At 34.4% G+C, this 20,611-nt stretch overlaps 1 protein-coding gene across 1 annotated transcript in view; it reads right to left on the minus strand.

Moving 5' to 3' along the window:
* LOC149795300 (inositol polyphosphate-5-phosphatase A-like) overlaps window positions 1-20,611 on the minus strand; it is a 143,391-nt gene that overhangs the window by 39,801 nt on the left and 82,979 nt on the right. The window contains exons 9-12 of the mRNA XM_089965029.1: window positions 19,977-20,040; window positions 15,365-15,420; window positions 7,329-7,413; window positions 4,629-4,718 (exon numbers count right to left, since the gene is read on the minus strand). Coding sequence (XP_089821155.1) covers window positions 4,629-4,718; window positions 7,329-7,413; window positions 15,365-15,420; window positions 19,977-20,040 — 295 coding nt within the window. The remainder of the gene's footprint in view (window positions 1-4,628; window positions 4,719-7,328; window positions 7,414-15,364; window positions 15,421-19,976; window positions 20,041-20,611) is intronic.

Here is a 20,611-nt window from a genome sequence, read left to right on the forward strand (position 1 = left end):
GAAACTGTAAATAGCTAAGTCATTAAAATATTATCACAGTATGATAACAATGAACAACAACAGGGTTTGATTCAACACCCGCAGTAAGGCTAGTGAGCAAATTTACATAATGGCGCCACCGCATGTACATTGTAGTTCTGAACATGTGCTGAATGAAGTACATTCTGCTGAATGAAGTACATCCCTTGGAGTCAAATTATGGGCACTACTAAACTAAACTTTAATGATAAATCCATGATGCAATAATGAAGTTTCAGAAATAATGCTTCAAAAATTACACTAACACTGTAAAATCTGAGCTGTAGTTTGCTTTGATGTAAGCGACCTTACACCCAGTTTTACAACCCTACTGTAATCATGCTAATATTACAGACTGAGAGGCAATCAAACATCAAAGTACTGGTATAGTTGCCGGTCAAAATTCCCTCTTAACCCAAGCCAGTTTCAGGGTTTTACTGATTAACTGACCACTATTGATGCTGGAAAGCAAAAGACAAATCCACTAATTATAAACAAAGGAGACGTCTAAACATCCAACTTTCCATTGTGTGGAAAATTATGATTTCGTTCAGCCAAAACACAAAAGTAAAATAGATCAATGATGATCTTAGTTGGTCTATATTCAGAATTTTAGCCTCTATTATTACCATCCTCTCATGAACATGTAACAGTTATGCCAGTTGTGCCATGCACAACTGAACATGTGAACCTTTTCATAAAGATTACCTCAATTTGTAGCATCACTTATATCACTGAAAAAAGAGTAACTCATGAGCATGTGGATCAACACGTGTGTGCATGTGATTTGGATTTTTTTTACATTGCTTTAAAAAAAATTCAGTCATATTGCTATGACGTCTGCAGTGTGACATCTTATAGTGTTGTCTAGCACTGAGGCATCATGCTGCAGACATGTAGCATGATGTCTCACCCAGTCACATTATCCTGACACCAGGCCGACCAGTCCCAGCACTAACCTCTTAATGCTGAACGCCAAGCAAGGAAGCTGTTAGTACCATTTTTTAAAGTCTTTGGTATGACTTGGTCGGGGATCGAACCCACAACCTCCTGCATCCGAGACAGACACTCTAACCACTAGGCCACCAGAGCGGTAGGATCAACACGAATGATACAGCTTATACCAAATAGCTGAAGTGTTATCTGGAAGAATGCTATTTAAGTGAAAAAATGAAAGATGCAAAATCTGCATCTAATATGTTTGGGAATACACAAGGATTAAAGTAATGCTAGGCACGATCTGCACTGTGTACTGTACAATACAGCCTAGTCTCCCGGGTAAACTTGAACTCGCTGCTTGAATTATGAAATCTTTTTTTTAACCATTATTTAATTTTGTGTTGGAGAAATCAGAAAATATGCACATGCAAAATAATTACAAAAGCAATCAAATTAGTTTATAACAGTTTAGTAAGTCTTCAATGAGAATGTATTTTTTCCCCCATACATATACATCTAAGGACATGGAAAATAATTCTATTTTCATGCCCCAAAATTTACAGCCATTATGGTAATCAACAACAAAAATCTTAAAACCTTTATAAAGTTTAGACCCTGTCCAGCAGATTATTTCTTCCAGACCTTTGTTTCCCCCAAGTTATTCTGCTTATACACGAGTATATATGGTAGATACTGTGCTGAAATGAAAGCAGGTGGGTTTTGCAATCAGGCACTGTAACTGTTAAATATCAATATAAAATTCTGACAGTTCAAGCCAGCCAACTCATCAATATAAATCTACACACCAGATCTGGTTGAAATATCATAATATCTGTGGGAGCTATTGTGTGGAAATCTCATCAATATTAATCTACACACCAAATCTGGTTGAGATACCATAATATCTGTGGGAGCTATTGTGCGGAAGTCTCATCAATATTAATCTACACATCAAATTTGGTTGAGATACCATAATATTTGTCAGAGCAAATGTGTGGAAATCTCATCAATATTAATCTATACACCAAATTTGGTTGAGATACCAAAATAAAAGTGGGTCTGACTGATAATGAATATGATTCTGATATGTAATAACAACATAACTCTGCCAAGGTCATAAGAATATAAAACATAATGAAAAATTGTTTGAAATCCAAAACTAATTTGAGCAATTGTGTAGAAAATGAAAGTGGAATGAATACATAGATGGAAAGACAAAAAAAAAAACAACAGACAGGGTAGATTTAAAATGTGCTCAAAGAAATGCGAGAATTGGGCTCCTCCTTAATAAAACTTTACTCAAATCTACTCAAAATAATCTGGCAAGTCAAAAAGACCCCCAACATTACGAGTAAGAGTTTCAAGTCTGGAGTAATATTTAATACCCATGATGTTGACATGATCTGGTTCCACACTCTGTATGTCCATAATATACATGTATAAATACAATATACCCGGATGTTTGTAATACACCAGTATAAATAAAATATACCTGGATGTTTGTAATACATCAGTATAAATACAATATACCCGGATGTTTGTAATACACCAGTATAAATACAATATACCCGGATGTTTGTAATACATCAGTATATATACAATATACCCGGATGTTTGCAATACACCAGTATAAATACAATATACCTGGATGTTTGTAATACACCAGTATATATATACAATATACCCGGATGTTTGTAATACACCAGTATAAATACAATATACCCGGATGTTTGTAATACACCAGTATATATACAATATACCCGGATGTTTGTAATACACCAGTATATATACAATATACCCAGATGTTTTTTAATACACCAGTATATATACAATATACCCGGATGTTTGTAATACACCAGTATAAATACAATATACCTGGACGTTTGTAATACACCAGTATAAATACAATATACCCGAATGTTTGTAATACACCAGTATAAATACAATATACCTGGATGTTTGTAATACACCAGTAAAATTACAATATACCCAGATGTTTGTAATACACCAGTATAAATACAATATACCCAGATGTTTGTAATACACCAGTATAAATACAATAACCCAGATGTTTGTAATACACCAGTATAAATACTATATGCAAGGATGTTTGTAATACACCAGTATAAATACAATATACCTGGATGTTTGTAATATACCAGTAAAAATACAATATACTCAGATGTTTGTAATACACCAGTATAAATACAATATACCTGGATATTTGTAATACACCAGTAAAAATACAATATACCCAGATGTCTGTAATACACCAGTATAAATACAATATGCCTGGATGTTTGTAATACATAGGTATAAATACAATACCTGGCTGTGTGAAATGCACTGGTAAAAATGCAATACACATTAATGTTTGTAATACACTGGTATAAATACAATACACCTGGATGTATGAAGTGTGTGTGTGTGTGATTTGAATTTTAACCTAACTTTAAAAAAAATCAGTCATATCGCTACGATGTCTGCAGTGTGACAGTTTATAGTGATGTCTAGCACTGGGGCATCATGCTACAGACATGTAGCATCATGTCCCACCCAATCACATTATCCTGACACCAGGCCAACCATTCCTAACACTAACCTAACCTCTTAATGCTGAGCGCCAAGTTAGGTAGCTGTTAGTACCATTTTTGTAAGTTTTTGGTATGACTCAGCCGGGGATCGAACCCATGACCTCCCGCATCCAAGGCAGACGCTCTAGCCACTAGGCCACTGGAGTGGTGCCCTGGATGTATGAAGTACATTGGTATAAATACAATACACCTAGATGTATGAAGTACACTGATATAAATATAACATAAATACAACATATCTGACTGTTTGTAATACACTTGTATACATACAATACACATGGATGTTTGTAATACACTTGTATACATAAAATACAACTGGATGTTTGTATAAATACAACACATCTATATGTTTGTAATACACTGGTACAAACACAATAGACCTTAATATCTGCAAAACGGGTATAAATACAATGATCTTGGATGTTTCCAATACACAAAGTATAAATATATCCAACCTTGTGTAATGCACTGGCATACACCTAGTTGTTTGTTATAAACTGGAATAAATGCAATGCACCTGCATCTGTGTAATACAATGGTATAAATATAATACACCTGTATTTTGTAATACATCAATTTAAATACAATAAACCTGGATGAAAGCAGGATACAGGTATAAATGCACCTGTATGTTTGTAATGCACAGGCAGCATAACAACCCACCTGGATGTCTGTAATACACTAGTATCAATACAGTACAGCTGGATTGTCATATTTAACAGATACAAATATAGTACACCTGAATGTTTGGAATGTACCAGTATAAATAAATACAGCTCGATGGATGTAGTAACATGCATAAATATGACACACCTGGATGGGTGATGTATATAAAAATAATATAGACATAAGCACAATAAACCTGGTAGGATAATAAACAGGTATAAATGTAATACACCTGGATGTCTGTAATACACACATAGATACACTGGAAAGGTGTAATACACAGGTATCAAATATGATATACTGGCATGGCAATAGGTTAATTTATGTGTTACACTTTTATTTCAGCTTTAGCAGGCAAGACATTGATATTCTGCAGGTAACTGGTATTAACTAAGATCAACATATAATAACCTTTCCATTGCCTTCCTCTGTGTACACAACCTTGGTTATCTGGTCCTTTTTGCCTTTGGTGTGGTGTGCAGTAGTTTTGTCAGTTAGTTCCTGTCAGAAAATAAAACAAATTATACCAGAATTTAAATTCCAAAATGTTCAGAAGTTTAAACATGTCTAAAATGTAGTGAAATAATTTATGATTTTGTTTCTTAATAACATCATAGATGTATAAGTGATTTAAAATTAGAAAATTAATACAATTCTTATGATATGCTTTTAAATTCTGCTGTCTTATGATTGAACAATATGCCAAATGCTGTCCTTGCTAATATGTTACACCAACCTCATGTGCTCACTAGGGTGCTATAAGATTCCAAAGGCTCACACTACCTCAGTTTGCCATTCTGTATATGCAAAGGACACAATTCCACTCAAGATATGTCCATTTGCCATTTTGTATATGCACTGGACACCAATGTTCAAAATGTCTTCCAGCCTATTTGTCCATCTGTTCTTCTGTCTGACATACCAATTGCCACTTATCTACAGTCCATATTTTAGCTTTTAATGATGAGTTTTGGGACCAAAATTTTCAAGAATAAAGATCAAATAGCGGATCTCAAGAAATAATGCCAGTGTTTAATGTGATCTGCCAATAGGGCAGCGTCAAGTACACGATCATGAAAACCAAATGATCTGTAGAGGCTCAGTCATAGTGATGTATCTCGTGAGATGAAACAGTGTCAAATATGATCTACCAGTGTGAGAGTAAGGTCACAGATCATTAGAACTGTATGATCTCAAGTTGCTTTTTCATACCAGTGGATCCCATGTGATGAGTCACAGTCAAATGTGATCTGCCAATGTGGCAGTCGAGTTCACTGACCATGACAACCATGTGATCTCAAGTTGCTTTTTCATACCAGTGGATCCCATGTGATGAGTCACAGTCAAATGTGATCTGCCAATGTGGCAGTCAAGTTCACTGACCATGACAACCATGTGATCTCAAGTTGCTTTTTCATACCAGTGGATCCCATGTGATGAGTCACAGTCAAATGTGATCTGCCAATGTGGCAGTTGAGTTCACTGACCATGACAACCATGTGATCTCAAGTTGCTTTTTCATACCAGTGGATCCCATGTGATGAGTCACAGTCAAATGTGATCTGCCAATGTGGCAGTCGAGTTCACTGACCATGACAACCATGTGATTTCTAGTTGCCCTCTCATACTGGTGGATCTCATAAGATTAGTCAGTACCAATATGGAAAAGTACACTAAATGGTACTAAATGAAAGAATAAAATAATAAAACAATGTAACTGTACTTAAAGAGTAATCCCATCTACTGGTTTAATTAATTTTGACTGAATGATGATCAAGATACAAAATTGGGTTCAATCAAGATGGTGGTCATACTGTATGTCTCTGGAAAACCATTTTCATTTTGAAACAACTACACATCATAAGTCGTCTGGTGAAAACCCCATGTTGATATGACTTTCTGTCCAAGAGGAGTAGCAATAACAAGATTCTCAAGATGGCAACCATTCTAGGTGTCAGATCAGCATCATTTTCAATTTGGACCAACATCATAAGAGATCTTCTTTCAACGACCAACTAGACCCTGGGATGAATGTGTATACAAAGTTTTATGTCAATTTTCCATTTAGTTGAATAGGAGTAGTGATAACAAACCAGTGCTACCACAAAGAAGGATGATGGACAACAGGCCAAGCCTTAAACTCTTCTAGCCTATGTCAAGCTGAGCTAAAAATGACAATATAATCAACAAAGGCAGAATAGAAATTGAAAAAAATTATCTCAACTTTTATTGCTATAATGACAATTGCTATTAACAGAAACAATGACAATATAGTCAATAAAGTGGGAATAGTAATTGAAATTTGTTCAAATCTAAATTTGTATTGTTATAATGAATCTGGAGATATGTACAGTTTTCATTTATAAACAAGTACATTAAAACTGTATTTAAGTGTTATAACAACAGAACCATTCTCATGCTGTTATAACAATACAACCATTGTTACTGAGTTACTTTAATAGAGCCAAACTCATGGTGTTATAACAATAGAACCATTCTCATGCTGTTATAACAATACAACCATTGTTACTGAGTTACATTAATAAGCCAAACTCATGGTGTTATAACAATAGAACCATTCTCATGCTGTTATAACAATACAACCATTGTTACTGAGTTACTTTAATAGAGCCAAACTCATGGTGTTATAACAATAGGACCATTCTCATGCTGTTACAACAATACAACCATTGTTACTGAGTTACATTAATAAGCCAAACTCATGGTGTTATAACAATAGAACCATTCTCATGCTGTTATAACAATACAACCATTGTTACTGAGTTACTTTAATAGAGCCAAGCTCATGGTGTTATAACAATAGAACCAATATCATGCTGTTACAAGAATACAACCATTGTTACTAAGTTACATTAATAAGCCAAACTCATGGTGTTATAACAATAGAACCATTCTCATGCTGTTGCCAGACACAAAATGGCCTTATAGACTATAACGAATGTCAGAGGGCCACATGACCACACTTTCAATGGTTCAAAAGGTGAAGCAATAAGAAACCACATACTGCCAGACATAGGATGCCACATAAACATTACAGACTATATTTTCACATCATTTTCATTTTGGACATCGTTAATACATTCAACTCACCTTTACAAGTCGATATAAATCCAACCGGAAGTTGAAGTCCCCAAATATAAAGAAAGGAACATTCTCAAATTGGTCATCTTCAAACCTATCAAAAATGGAAATTCTTTGTGAGATAATTATTGCCAATGAAAGGTTAACTTTGAAGAAATATTACGCAAATTCATATATTTTCCCTGTAATGCATCCCTGTAACTCACCTCATTTTCCTCCAGGACACTACCCCTTTACGTATTCTGGTCAGCTATGGCTAATCTGCACAAAGACTAAAGGCTAGGCTTAAGTAAAGAGACATGAACCAGCATCAATAACTAACAGTTAATCACTGTAATTATGTGGTGAAAAGGACTGCCCCTCTGAAGGCCACTTTGAGATACTTCAAAGAAACCATTTTCTATTGAGTGTGTTGATTAATTGATTGTATTTTTTGCAGCACACCAGCACATTTAGGCTATTTAGTACCATACAAAAGGTTATATGTAGATTAATTATAAGTGATAAATGATTTTTTTTAACAGTTAAAAAGTAAAATGATAAGATGGTAAGGGTAATATATAAAGCTTCCAGATCAAAGGGGAATGTAAATGATGTATGTTAATGAAGATTTAGATGAAAAGGTATTGAATGTAAAGGACGGTATATACATTACATGAAAATACTCTAGGTGATATCATAAAAGTTATAGCTTAGAATAAATGTTTACTTCTTTCAGGAATTTTAAAATACAGGAGACATTTATTGTACCACAAAGTTCCTTCATATCATGCACGCTGTAGCACTGATCGCATGTAGATTGGTGGCTGAAACACTATCATAAAGTGCTTAACAGTGAATGGTTCATTGCAAGAAATGCACCCTGGTGGGTCTTCGCCTTTTAGCATGTGGAAGTGGGTTCTATAAGTATGACGATTTCTAATTCTTGCAATGACTACCTCCTCTCTCTGGATGATTCTGTAGGAAGGAGTCCATTCTCCTATGGCTGGCTTGATTGCATTAAGTTTGTTATTCACTGCATCATTCCATGATGCCTGTCACTTCAGACATAGGTTTAAAATCAGTATACAGTATTTTAAAATTAGATGGTTCTAAGGACAGGGCCTTTTTAGCAGCGCAATCTGCTTTTTCATTACGTTTAATACCAATATGGCTGCGTAACCAACAGTATACTATATTGTGGGAGGTACTCAGCTCACTATTTTTGAGAAAAATATTGGTTAATAATGGTTTTTCCAGTTTTCTGTTCTGTAGTGACTGAAGTACTAATAGCAAGTCGGAGAAGATGATGCTATTTAAAATAGGTTTGATTTCGATATATTGCAGAGCAAGGTCTATTGCTTTGATTTCGGCTGAAAAAAATTGATGTACCATTTGTTAAGTGAACTTTTGTTGTGTATTTTCCAATAACGAAGGCTGCAGCAGCCTTTTCCTCATCCTTTGATCCATCAGTATAAATTCTTGTGTAGTTTTTTAAATTTGGTGAGGAGTTCATGATAAGAGTTCTGGAAGCTGGAAGGGTTTGTCTCAGATTTTGTTCAATTGCAACTAGTAAAAAGTACTTTTGTTTGCTTAAGTAACTAAGAAGGTGTTTCGGAGATGGATGTTTTCAGAATTTTAGATAGATCAATTTTTATACTGTCAAAGCTGGATAATATTCCAAAACCAAAGGAAGGTATCGCATTTGGTTTATTTTTGTATAAGGTTTTGTATTTGGGTTGAAAAAAAGCAGGGTTCATGGGGGGGGTGATCATAATTTGAGGGCATACTGTATGGAAAGCATTTCTCTACGATGTGATAAAGGTGGCTCGTTTGTTTCAAAGAGAAGACTTTCACACGGGAATGTCTTAAATGCTCCCAGAGTGAGTCTTATTCACTGATAATGAATAGGGTCAAGCATCTTTAAGTACTACTTCCTAGCTGAACCATCAACAATGCAACCATAGTCCAGTTTGGAGTAAATAAACGTTCTAGATAAACTGAGGACGACTTTTCTATTAGCACCCCAGTCAGTGTGCACTACTTCTTTAAGTAGATCCAGAGATTTCAAGCATTTATCTTTCAAGTTCTTTATGTGTGGAATAAAAGTCAGTTTTCTGTCAAAGATAATATCAAATAATTTGTTTCCTCAACAAGTGAGTTTAGGTTCATCATGATGTCTTCAAAACTGACAGAAATGCATACATACCGTTTTGTAATTCTGAGAATTTGAAACTGTTAGCATTGGCCCAATTTTGTTTACATTTTGTTGCAGTTGTCTTTTAACTGTATGCAGATGCTTTGATGAATAATATATTAGAGAATCATCAACGTACAGGGAGCAATCCACACCAGGGGCCAAAGTCTTGGTAATGCTATTAATTTTGACGTTGAAAAGCATCACAGATAAAATGCTGCCCTGGGGCACACCCACCTCTTGCTCGTACATACCAGTGACGGTGGATCCCACTCGTACCTTAAATTCTGTCTGAAAGAAAGTTTGATATGAAAGAGGGCAGACGGTTTTTTAGACCCAGATCATGCAGGTCATTCATTATCTTGTACTTCCATTGTTGTGTCATAGGTCTTTTCTAAAACAAAGAAAACAACTAAATGTTCCTTCTTGATAAATGCATCGCAAATAAATGTTTCCAGTCTAACCAGATGATCATTGGTGCTAAGGCCATATCGAAAGCCACTTTGGAAAGGAGATATTAAATTGTTAGTTTCCAAGTACCATACCAGCCGAGAATTGATCATTCGTTCCATTGTTTTGCACACACAGCTTGTGAGTGCAATTGGTCGATAGCTGTTAGGATCTGTGCTATCTTTACCTGGTTTGGGAACTGGTATTACTGTTGCATCTTTTCAAATTTTGATATATTACCAGTAATCCATAGATCATTGAAGATTTCCAGAAGAACTGTTAATGATAGTTCTGGTAGGTGTTTCAAAAACTGGTAATATATTTTGTCAGGCACAGCGGATGTTCATGGGCCTTGTTCAAAGCTTCCGTAACTCCAACAGTGAAAATGGTTGATTATAACTTTCTGAGTTATTCAATGTGAATTTCAGCCGTGTCTTTTCTTTCTGATTTTTTATTCTCAATAGTAAGACAATGAGGAATTTTTAGAGAAACTATCAGCAAGTATATTAACTATTTCATGTTTGGAATTGAAATTGTTGTTCAATTTCAGATGCTGGAAAGAAATATGTTTTCCCTTTCCATTTATTTTGTGGATCATGTCCCAAACTTTCTTTATAAAAGAATGAGAATTCAAAGTTGAAACATATTTTTTCCATGATGCTCTTTTACTTTCTTTCATCCTGTGGAGAGCTTTGGTCCAAACAATATGGTACTTAAGTTAAATTTTTGAGCGTTGGATGATTATTAAATTTTTTCAGTGCATCTCGGCATTGTTGAATGGCTTCTTTACATTCTTCGGTGAATCACGGTTTTTAGCTTCTTTTACAGTTTGGTGAGGACATGAGAATGGATTCTTCTGCAATCTCAATTAAAATAGAAGTAAAATACTGAAAAGGGTCATTGTCATTTAAAACGGTATCCCTGTTAAGCCTAGTTGTACAAAGTGTTTCAAACTTGGCCAAGTTGGTCTTCTTTAAATTCCATTTGTGGAATTGTTTCATCAATTGTAACATTGAGATTGGAAAGTGGTCACTGCTGTGAAGGTCAGCAACCTTCCAATTATAATCCAAAAGTAGCAAAGGAGAACAAATTGTCAAATCGATACATGTGTCCCGTTCCTGGGTGCAAATATGTTAGTGATTTGGTGCTTTCAGACATGATTTTGGTCCTCCATAAAAAAAGTTGAAAAATTTTAAGGGGGGTTTGGGGTCCTCCCCTAACGGGATCTTAAGGGGTCCAAGGGAAGGTCCCCGGTCAAAACTGCATTTTACACTCATAAAAAAAATGCTCCTGGTGCAACTTATGATCATAAAATAAACCAAAATAATCATTTGAAAAACTAATAAACTTACCAGAAATGTTCAACTTGACTTCAATAAATATTTGCACATATGCTGCTTGTCATTTTTTCATTCCTGCTTTGTTTAATTTAATGACGATAATTCATCTTTATATATACAGTGCATTGTAATGCCAAATGTTCACTTGTGCAAGTTTCTTTGGTGGGAAAAGAGACACAGTTTACTTGCAGAGTTCCTGGGATAATTCTTGGGATTGATGACAATTTTATTGTCGTGGTTTATTTTTTGTTTTTAGTATTGTTGTAGGGAGTAAACAAATTTATACATTTTAATGTATAACCAACATTCTATTTACTGAAATATATTTTCATTGATGTGTGATATAAATGGCTAAGAATTAAATTCTGATATTATTACAATATTGTGCTTTTTATTTTCCTTTCTATCCTTCTGAAAGTTAGGGACTATCAAGTTCATGCCAAGGCCTCTCAGATATTGGCTGGGGACTCTTGAGTTCCACGAGTTACAAGTCCCAGACTCCTCATCCTGAAATTCTATTGAGAGCCCTGGTAAACATTCATCAAATTCTGTTTTAAAGATGATGTAAAAATGTTTTTGCACCTTTCATAATGGCTGATATATCAGACAGCTGATAAGCATCAGTTCTAAAAAAAAAATGAGGCCGTCTTTACACCAGAAAGCTTTTTGTTAAATTATGTCAAATTCTGAAAACAAATTTGATAAAGGTTTTCTCTTTTCTATTTTTTTTAATGGTGGCCATATCTGATGGGATGGGCACCTCTTTTCAAATATAAAGTGTCTGCCCATATGTTATCTATCTAATCTAGTAAAATTGTACAAAGTGGTTTTTAAGAATAATTATTTAAACGTTTTTCTATCTGAAGCAAAAGCAGCATTTTTTTTACATAGCAGATCAGGATCAAACTTAAAATGCTAGGATGCTTTTTCATTTTGTCCAGTGTTCTTGGAGAAGTCATGTAAATGGTTTGATGGTAGTCCAGCATCATTTGTACAAATGCCTTTATACTGTGATGCTTCCGTCAAATTTGTTCAAATTCTGTACAGAAATATTTGCAAAATCATCTTTTAAAAGTTGTTAAACTGTTATCACAGGTGTACATATTTAAAATGGACCTAAGGTTAAAATAAATTTGATCAAATTTGGTAAATTTATGTTCATTGCATTTTAAACAAGTTTGGTAGAATCGGCTTATTGGTATTTTCCAAGAAGCTGAAAATATAAACTGATGATACATACTGCAAGCTGAAACCCTGACACATGTGTTACTGTGGCATCCATGCACGTCTATCCTCCCCCTAGATTGAACTCAATGTTAAACTTTGTAACTTTCTTTTATTTCGATATCATTTTATTCCACCTTCTCCAGATTTTAAAAAGTAGCTCAAGGACAAACTCAACATGCAAGCCATTGCCAGCTCCATGTTTTGACAAAGGTTATTTCTCTCCAAAAAAAAAAAGGGATGGAGGGTGAGGAAAAAAGAAAAGGCAGAAAAAGTTGCCTTGAGAATACGAAATGGTCAAGTGTTATGGAGAGTTTCTGTGTGTGTGTGTGTTTGTGTGTGTGTGTGTGTGTGTACATGTGTGTGTGTGTGAGAGAGAGATATATATTTGGAGTTTTTAACGCAGCTTTAACAATTTGAGTCATATTGCTATGAAGTCTGCAATGCACAAGGCTGACCAATCCTAACACTAACCTCTTAATGCTGAGCACTAAGCAAGGCAGCTGCTAGTACCATTTGTATTTGTCCTTGGTATGATTCAGCAGGGGCTAGAACCCACGACCTCCCACATCCGAGGGGAACACTCTAACCACTTAGGCCACAGGAGCGGTCACAAAAGTAGAACAAGTACATTAGTCTTTATTTTATTGATGGACATGTATTGGTATGAAGGTAATGATCGCCAATCAATGATAAGCAAATAATGATAGGCATTTTATGGGCAAATATGCTCTGAGATCTTGCCTGATTGAGCAAGTCATTTAAAACAGTAACAGGATTTAGTACTTTACTGAAAAAAATAATAAGGCAATATATTGTGATATTTATCAAGCTGAATATGTGCCAATCAAATTAGAAACAATCACTTCTTTTAACTTTGTCATCCAGGATCAGATTCTGTACAACAGAGTTCCTGCCACAAATTCCAGACCTGCACGGAAACCCTGTGTACACTGACAGATATATTTCATCCTTTACAAGCCGTGACATTGTTCTTATAGAAGAAAATATAAACAACGACTACTGAAGTGAAATTTATATTAAACTGAATGCTGTCAGTTGCATTTTATGCATTTGCTTTTTTTATAAAGCACACTTTTAACAAAAGATATGAAAGCAATTGTTCTCTCCCTTTAACTCTATACAATATAAAAGGTAACAATGATTGGAAGTTAGGGTAGATGGAGATAGTTCTGTAAATTGACCATTGTCAAATTTCTTAACTTAAGACTATGATGTGACTTTTAAAGCTATTACTGTTTAATAATTAAAGATATGGATACATTTATGAATTAAGTGTTTTGAGCTTGTATTGTTTTTTTAAAAACTGATGTGAGGCATGCACACCTCCTGAAGATACTTCAAGCATCTTGACAGTGAAATACCAATCGCTGGCAAGGAATGAAAGCTAACCATGTGGGTTGAAGGCAAGTAGAATATCTAATAAAAATGACTAGGATGGCAACTGTTTTTTATTGCATCAAGCTGTTTAATGCATAGTTTTCAAAGCTATCAGCTAAGGAAAGGACTTGCATTTGCACTATATCTCACAAATGACCTTTACAAAATGCAGGTATAAATTTGGGGTTGGGGTTTATCAATTTCTTATGCTACAAACTACAGTACCATTGACTTGTCAAGTAAAGTGAATGATGTGTGTGTGTGTGAGTGATTTGGATTTTTAACATAGCTTTAACAATATTTCAGTCATATCACTACAATGTCTGCAGCGATGCAGTTTATAGTGATGCCTGGCACTGGGGCATCATGTCACAGACATGTAGCATGATGTCCCACCCAGGCACATTATGCTGACACCAGGCCTACCAGTCCTAACACTAACCTCTTAATGCTGAGTGCCAAGCGAGGCAGCTGTTAGTACCAATTTTGTAAGTCTTTAGTATGACTCGGCCAGGGATCAAACCCATGAGCTCCCACATCCTAGGTGGACGTTCTAACCACAAGACTACCAGATCAGTCAAGTGAATGATATTCCTTATGTTTTGTTTCATTATAGCGAACCATTATGACCTTACTGTTTTTTCTAATTTCCTATGAATGTTTTTATTAGGCACATTATATGTGCATATAAGACGTCCCTTGTGCGATATAAATCCAAGATCAGGAAGCATTTCTGATCCATAAAGAGAATAATGAACTTTTTTTAAGAAATATTAAACAGGATCAAAGACATGAACACAATTTTTGAGATACTGATAATCATGTTCATTTTTAATAACCAACTACCAACATCCTTCTAAATTCATTCATAATTATCAATTTTTAGTATTTTATTTCCCTATCTCTTAACAGAGAACAAAAAAACATATAATATTTTGAGATAAATATTCAATATAATTTACCGTTGATGATCATTTCCTATTCAAATGATTCTGTCTTGTTGAAGTGCTCAACAGAATTTACAACTATAACCAAGGGAAGTAGCCCTCTGACTATAAGCATTTCATTTCCTTGCAGGCCTAGCTCAGAGTTATATCCCTTTGAATTGTGAATGCTATCCAGCCCCGTCATATGACCTAAAATTGAACCGAGAGCAATGTTTACTGTCGTTTCTTAAAATTATTGTGTGGGGCATCTTACTGAAAAACAGTCAATGAGCCAGCACCACACCAAGGAAATTGAGCAGATTCTTGGAGGACTGGGAATGAGGCCTGTGTTTGGTATTTTAGAAAGCAAACAAACAAATAAGAACTTAATCTTTTCTTTTCTTCTGAAATGATTGGTAAAAACAGAATTTTACATTACGTAACTACTTTTCATGGGGACATGGACCCATCATTGGCCCATGTGGATCCCTAAAATAATTTAAAAATGTAGACACAGGTTATACTCACCTCTGGAGGGTATGTCTGAGAGCTTGTGCCCTGTTGATACTATACAAGGAGGGACTCTGAAACAAGATAAAAGAAAACCCCAACTTTACATGTACATTATTTGTGAAAGTGATTTTCATTTTCTTTATAATATTCTGGCACACTTTGTAACAACATACTCTTAACTTGTACCATTAACTTTGATTTTTGTAATGGACAAAACGCCTTCCTAGAAACTACTTCTACATCTTTTCTTTTGAGTGTACTAACATGAATATATATATATATATATATATATATATATATATATATATATATATATATATATATATATATATATATATATATATAAAACCATGCTTTTTGTAGGGATCAAAATGCCTTCTTGAAAACTTCTTCATCGTGTGTGTGTGTGTGTGTTCCTGAAATCCCTGTATTTGTCAGACATGTCCAGCAGATTGAAGGTTTTGACCAGCACATACTCTGAGAAACCTGACATCATTCTCAAACACAGCAATTTGTCTTTGACCTATTAATCAGTGAAATCTGCATTTAAAAAAACCTCCATTAAAGCAACTGGCTAAAGTGGTCCTGATATTGCTCACGTTTACATAACAGCAAGGGTGATTATGCAGTATTATAACAACATATTTTATGTAAACTATCATTCTTGCATTATTTTGATCAAACTATTTTACTATATTCTCATAAAAATTCTTTCTAAAATGAAAGGCATACGTAATTCAGTCTCTTCCTCATATTCATCCATGATCCTGATGATAATAAATCAAAGAGAACAAGCTCAATTAGATTCAAGATGACTGCACTGATATGCACTGGTCATGCTCATGCACTGGTCATGCTCACTTTAAAAACTGCCAAAGATTTTGATACAAGCCATTGTTCCAATTCTGATCAAAAATGGATCATAATTACGGTTTCCAGATTGGAAATAAACTCCGCCAATAAAATGCATGACCAACTCAGAACCAGTATGGTTGTGATTTCGATTTTTAACGTAGCTTTAACACTTTTCCAGTCATATCGCTATGATGTCTGCAGTGTGGCAGTTTAAAGTGATGTCTAGCACTGGCGCATTATGCTGCAGACATGTAGCATGATGTCCCACCCAGTCACATTATCCTGACACCAGGCTGACCAGTCCTAACACTAACCTCTTAATGATGAGCGCCTATTGAGGCAGCTGTTATTACCATTTTTAGAAGTCTCTGGTATCACTCGGCCAGGGTTTGAAACCACGACCTCCCACATCTGGTGCGGATGCTCCAACCACTAGGCCACCTGGGCAGTCCATAAACAGCATGGATCTAGCTCATTATTGAAACTGTCCAAGAGCTTCATAACAGAAGTATATATTCTAAGTTTTATCACAATCAAGATTAAAAATATGGCTTTCAAGGTGGTATCACACTCAGCCAATTAGATACAAGATTATATCATTAATACGCACAGATCTCACTCATAATCAATCCCATCTAAAATCTTGATGATTTAAGCCAATGTATTCAAACAGGATCAGAAATATGGCTTCCAGAGTTTATACAAAGCTCAGCCAATCAGATGCAAGATCAACTAATTAATATAAATGCATATATCTCACTCATTAATGAATTAATCCATGATCTTAATGATTAAAATTTACTTATTAATATGGCCTCCAAGTGGAAACAAGGATAGCTAATCAGTTGCAAGATCACATCATTAATATGCATGGGTCTCACTCTCCTGAGGTTCTGATGGTAATATATAAACCAATATTCCAAATTTGATTTCAATAGATTCAAATATATGGCTTGGTAACAAGCAATTGTTTATAGCTGAAAACACTACAAACAATGAACAACATACAAAATATGCAAGTCAATACCCTATACTCACCTGGCCTTGTGATCCCCAGAGCAGTAACAAGCTCAGCCAATCAAATGCAAGATCACCTCATCAGTATACATGCATTATCAAACACTGCTGAGATCGTAATGATATAAGCATATATTCCAAGTGTGACCAAAATGGAATGAGAAATATGGCATCCAGCGTGGAAAACGTTAGCGAATCAGGTGCAAGATCACCTAATTAATATGCATGGATCTCATTCATCCGAGGTTTTGATGATAAAAAAGATTTCAAATTTGACTGAAATAGGATTAGAAATATAGACTCCAGAGTGGAAAAACAAGCAATTGTTGACAATAGGCAACATGACAAAAACAAATGACACATTACAGATGCTGGGTCATACATATGCTCACTTGGCCTTATGGCCTCGTGTGCAAAACAAAATCCACAACACTATCCAATATTCACTTAGCACTTAAGGATTTCACAAAGGATCTAACACAAATATTTATTTTATGAGGCGCTGTAGCGGACAAAAGCTGATCCAATCAGAACATTGCCATTGAAAATTTAATGTCATATGTCCAGAATTCCAATTTCACGTGTTGTATCAAAAATGCTTGTCCTTAAAATTCCATTTCCTAGGTCGAGATTTTAGATTGCACCTGTTTAATTAAACAGTAGTAGTTGAACATTATATTTTCTATGTCTAGGTTTCAGAAAGTGTTGTTTGAATTACACGGTGGTGGTTGAAATTTCAATGTCATATGTCGAGAAATCCTAATTTATGTATTGGTTCAAAGAGTTTATGTTGAAAGTTCCATTTCATATGTTGAGTATTTAAATTTCATCTGTTGAATTACACAGCGCTGGTTGAAAATTCTATGTCCAATGTCGAGTTTTTAGATTGTATTTTCTAAATTACATGGCGGTTGTAGAAATTTTAATGTCATATGTCGAGAGTTTCAATTTAAAATGTTGAATCACATTGATTGTGCTGAAAGTTCCATTTTGTATGTTGAGTTTTTATACTATATCTGTTGAATTACACAGCAGTGATTGGACATTTTATTGCGCTTGTCAGAATTGTCATTTTTTATATGGTGAAATGATGTGTTGGTGTTAAAAGTAGCATTACACAATGTCCACTTTAACAATTCAAAATAATATTGAGTATTAAGATACATCATTCGTGTTTTCAATTATGAGGCACCATTACATTTCATGCATTTACAGTTTGAAAGTTACCATTCACAGGTTGAAAATTACTATGAATTTCTTTGCTAGCAGTCGCTCTAGTGAACGGATTGCATTATTTTTAAACAAGGAGGCTGCTTCTCGTTGCTGTGGAATTCAACAGATGAAAAATAAATATTCGCCATATGAAATGGAACTTTCATCACAAACAGTTACATACAACGTGTGAATTAGGGATTCTTGACATATGATATTGAAATTTCAACCACCGCTGTATAATCAAAAATATACACTGTAAAACATCGACATAGGAAATAGAACTTTAAACCACCACCGTTTAATTCAACATATAAAATCTAACATCTCGATATAGAAAATGTAACTTTAAGGACACACAATTTGATTCAACACTTGATATTGGATTTCTCGACATACAACACCGAAATTTCAACTGCAACTTTCTCATTGGATCAGCTTTTGTCCGCTACGGTGCCTGATATTATTTTACATAAAATATACGAGTTGAAAGATTTTTATCTTTTGTGAGCAGGCTGAAATTACTGCATGAGCTGCAGAAGATTCATATGAAATGAACATAAATATCCTGTTATTTTCCATGATACATTTTACACTAATTTTTCAGTCTCATTGCATATACTTTAATTCTTCATATACTGATACACTTAATGTTTCATACTCAAAGTTTGCATACACATTAGTTCTTCATACTCAAAGTTTGCATACACATTAGTTAATGTTTCATACTCAAAGTTTGCATACACATTAGTTCTTCATATACTCCCACTAAATTTTCATACACTAATTCTTCATCTGCACTCATTTTTTATGCAGTCTAATTCTTCATAATCCTATTTTTATGCACTCTTAATTCTTCACACTCATTTTATACACTTTAATTCTTCATACTCTTATTTTTATGCACTCTAATTCTTCATACACTCTCATTTTATGCACTCTAATTCACACACTCACATTTTATGCACTCTTAATTCATACACTCACATTTTATGCACTCTAATTCTTCATACTCTCACATTTTATACACTCTAATTCTTCATACTCTTATTTTTATGCATTCTAATTCTTCATACTCATTTTATGCACTCTAATTCTTCATACACTAAAATTCTTCATACACTCTCATTTTATGCACTCTAATTCTTCATACTCTCATTTTATGTACTCTAATTCTTCATACTCTCTCATTTTATGCATTCTAATTCTTCAAACATTAATTTTATACACACTAATTCATCATAATTCTTCATTTTCATGCAATCTGATTCTTCACACCTCTCACTTTTTATGCCCTCTATTTTTTCATGCCCTCTGTTTCTTCATACACTATTTTTCCATGCACTCTATTTCTCTATACACTACTTTTTCATGCACTTTAATTCTCCAAACACAAAACAGCTGACAAAAAAATGGCTTCATACAAAATTAATATGGGTAGACAAACTGAAAACTTAATAAATAAAAGTACCTAACTTTTAAATCCTACATAATATTCTATTAACTGCATTATAAAATTTCTTTAAATCTGAGACATACTTACATTCTGCATTGCAACAATATTTGAGGCATCATGGAAAAGGTGAATATTGACCAGGTCAAAAACACTGAAAATTAAGAAAGATCATCAAATTAATTAAAGTTACATGTATTTTGCTTTGTGTATGAAATATAGCCACCATTACTAAAAACAGAAACAAACTATGAATACTGGGTACATCATCTCTGATTCTTGAAAGTCGTCAATATTAACGAGCACATGAATGTTAGTCCAGATGACCCATCTTTACATACTTTTTCTCAAGACACCATTTTAGGATACTCTTCCATTCCATAAAATGTGTCAGTATTGAGCTAGTGTGTATTAAAAAATAAATCACCATTTCTCTGCATGAAGTCAGAAGAAAAAGATAAGCATCAGGTTTAACACTTTAAAATGATGGAAAGGTGAAGTTTTTCTCATTTAAGTCATTGGGTTGTGTAGAAAAGAGGGAAACAAAGCAAATTAACATTAGCTACCATTACATCAATTTTCAAACACCAGTACATCTTTTTTAATTTTTCAGTTTTCCAATATGTGCGGAGAGAGTTAGCATGGAGAAAATTACGGGGAAAAAACCCTCCAAATGTTTAGTCATGGCATTTGAATCTGAACATGGTATATCACCTCATTCACCA

Source organism: Sinohyriopsis cumingii, chromosome 7, assembly GCF_028554795.1.
Source record: "Sinohyriopsis cumingii isolate HCF-2022 chromosome 7, ASM2855479v2, whole genome shotgun sequence".
In the NCBI taxonomy this organism is placed as follows: domain Eukaryota; kingdom Metazoa; phylum Mollusca; class Bivalvia; order Unionida; family Unionidae; genus Sinohyriopsis; species Sinohyriopsis cumingii.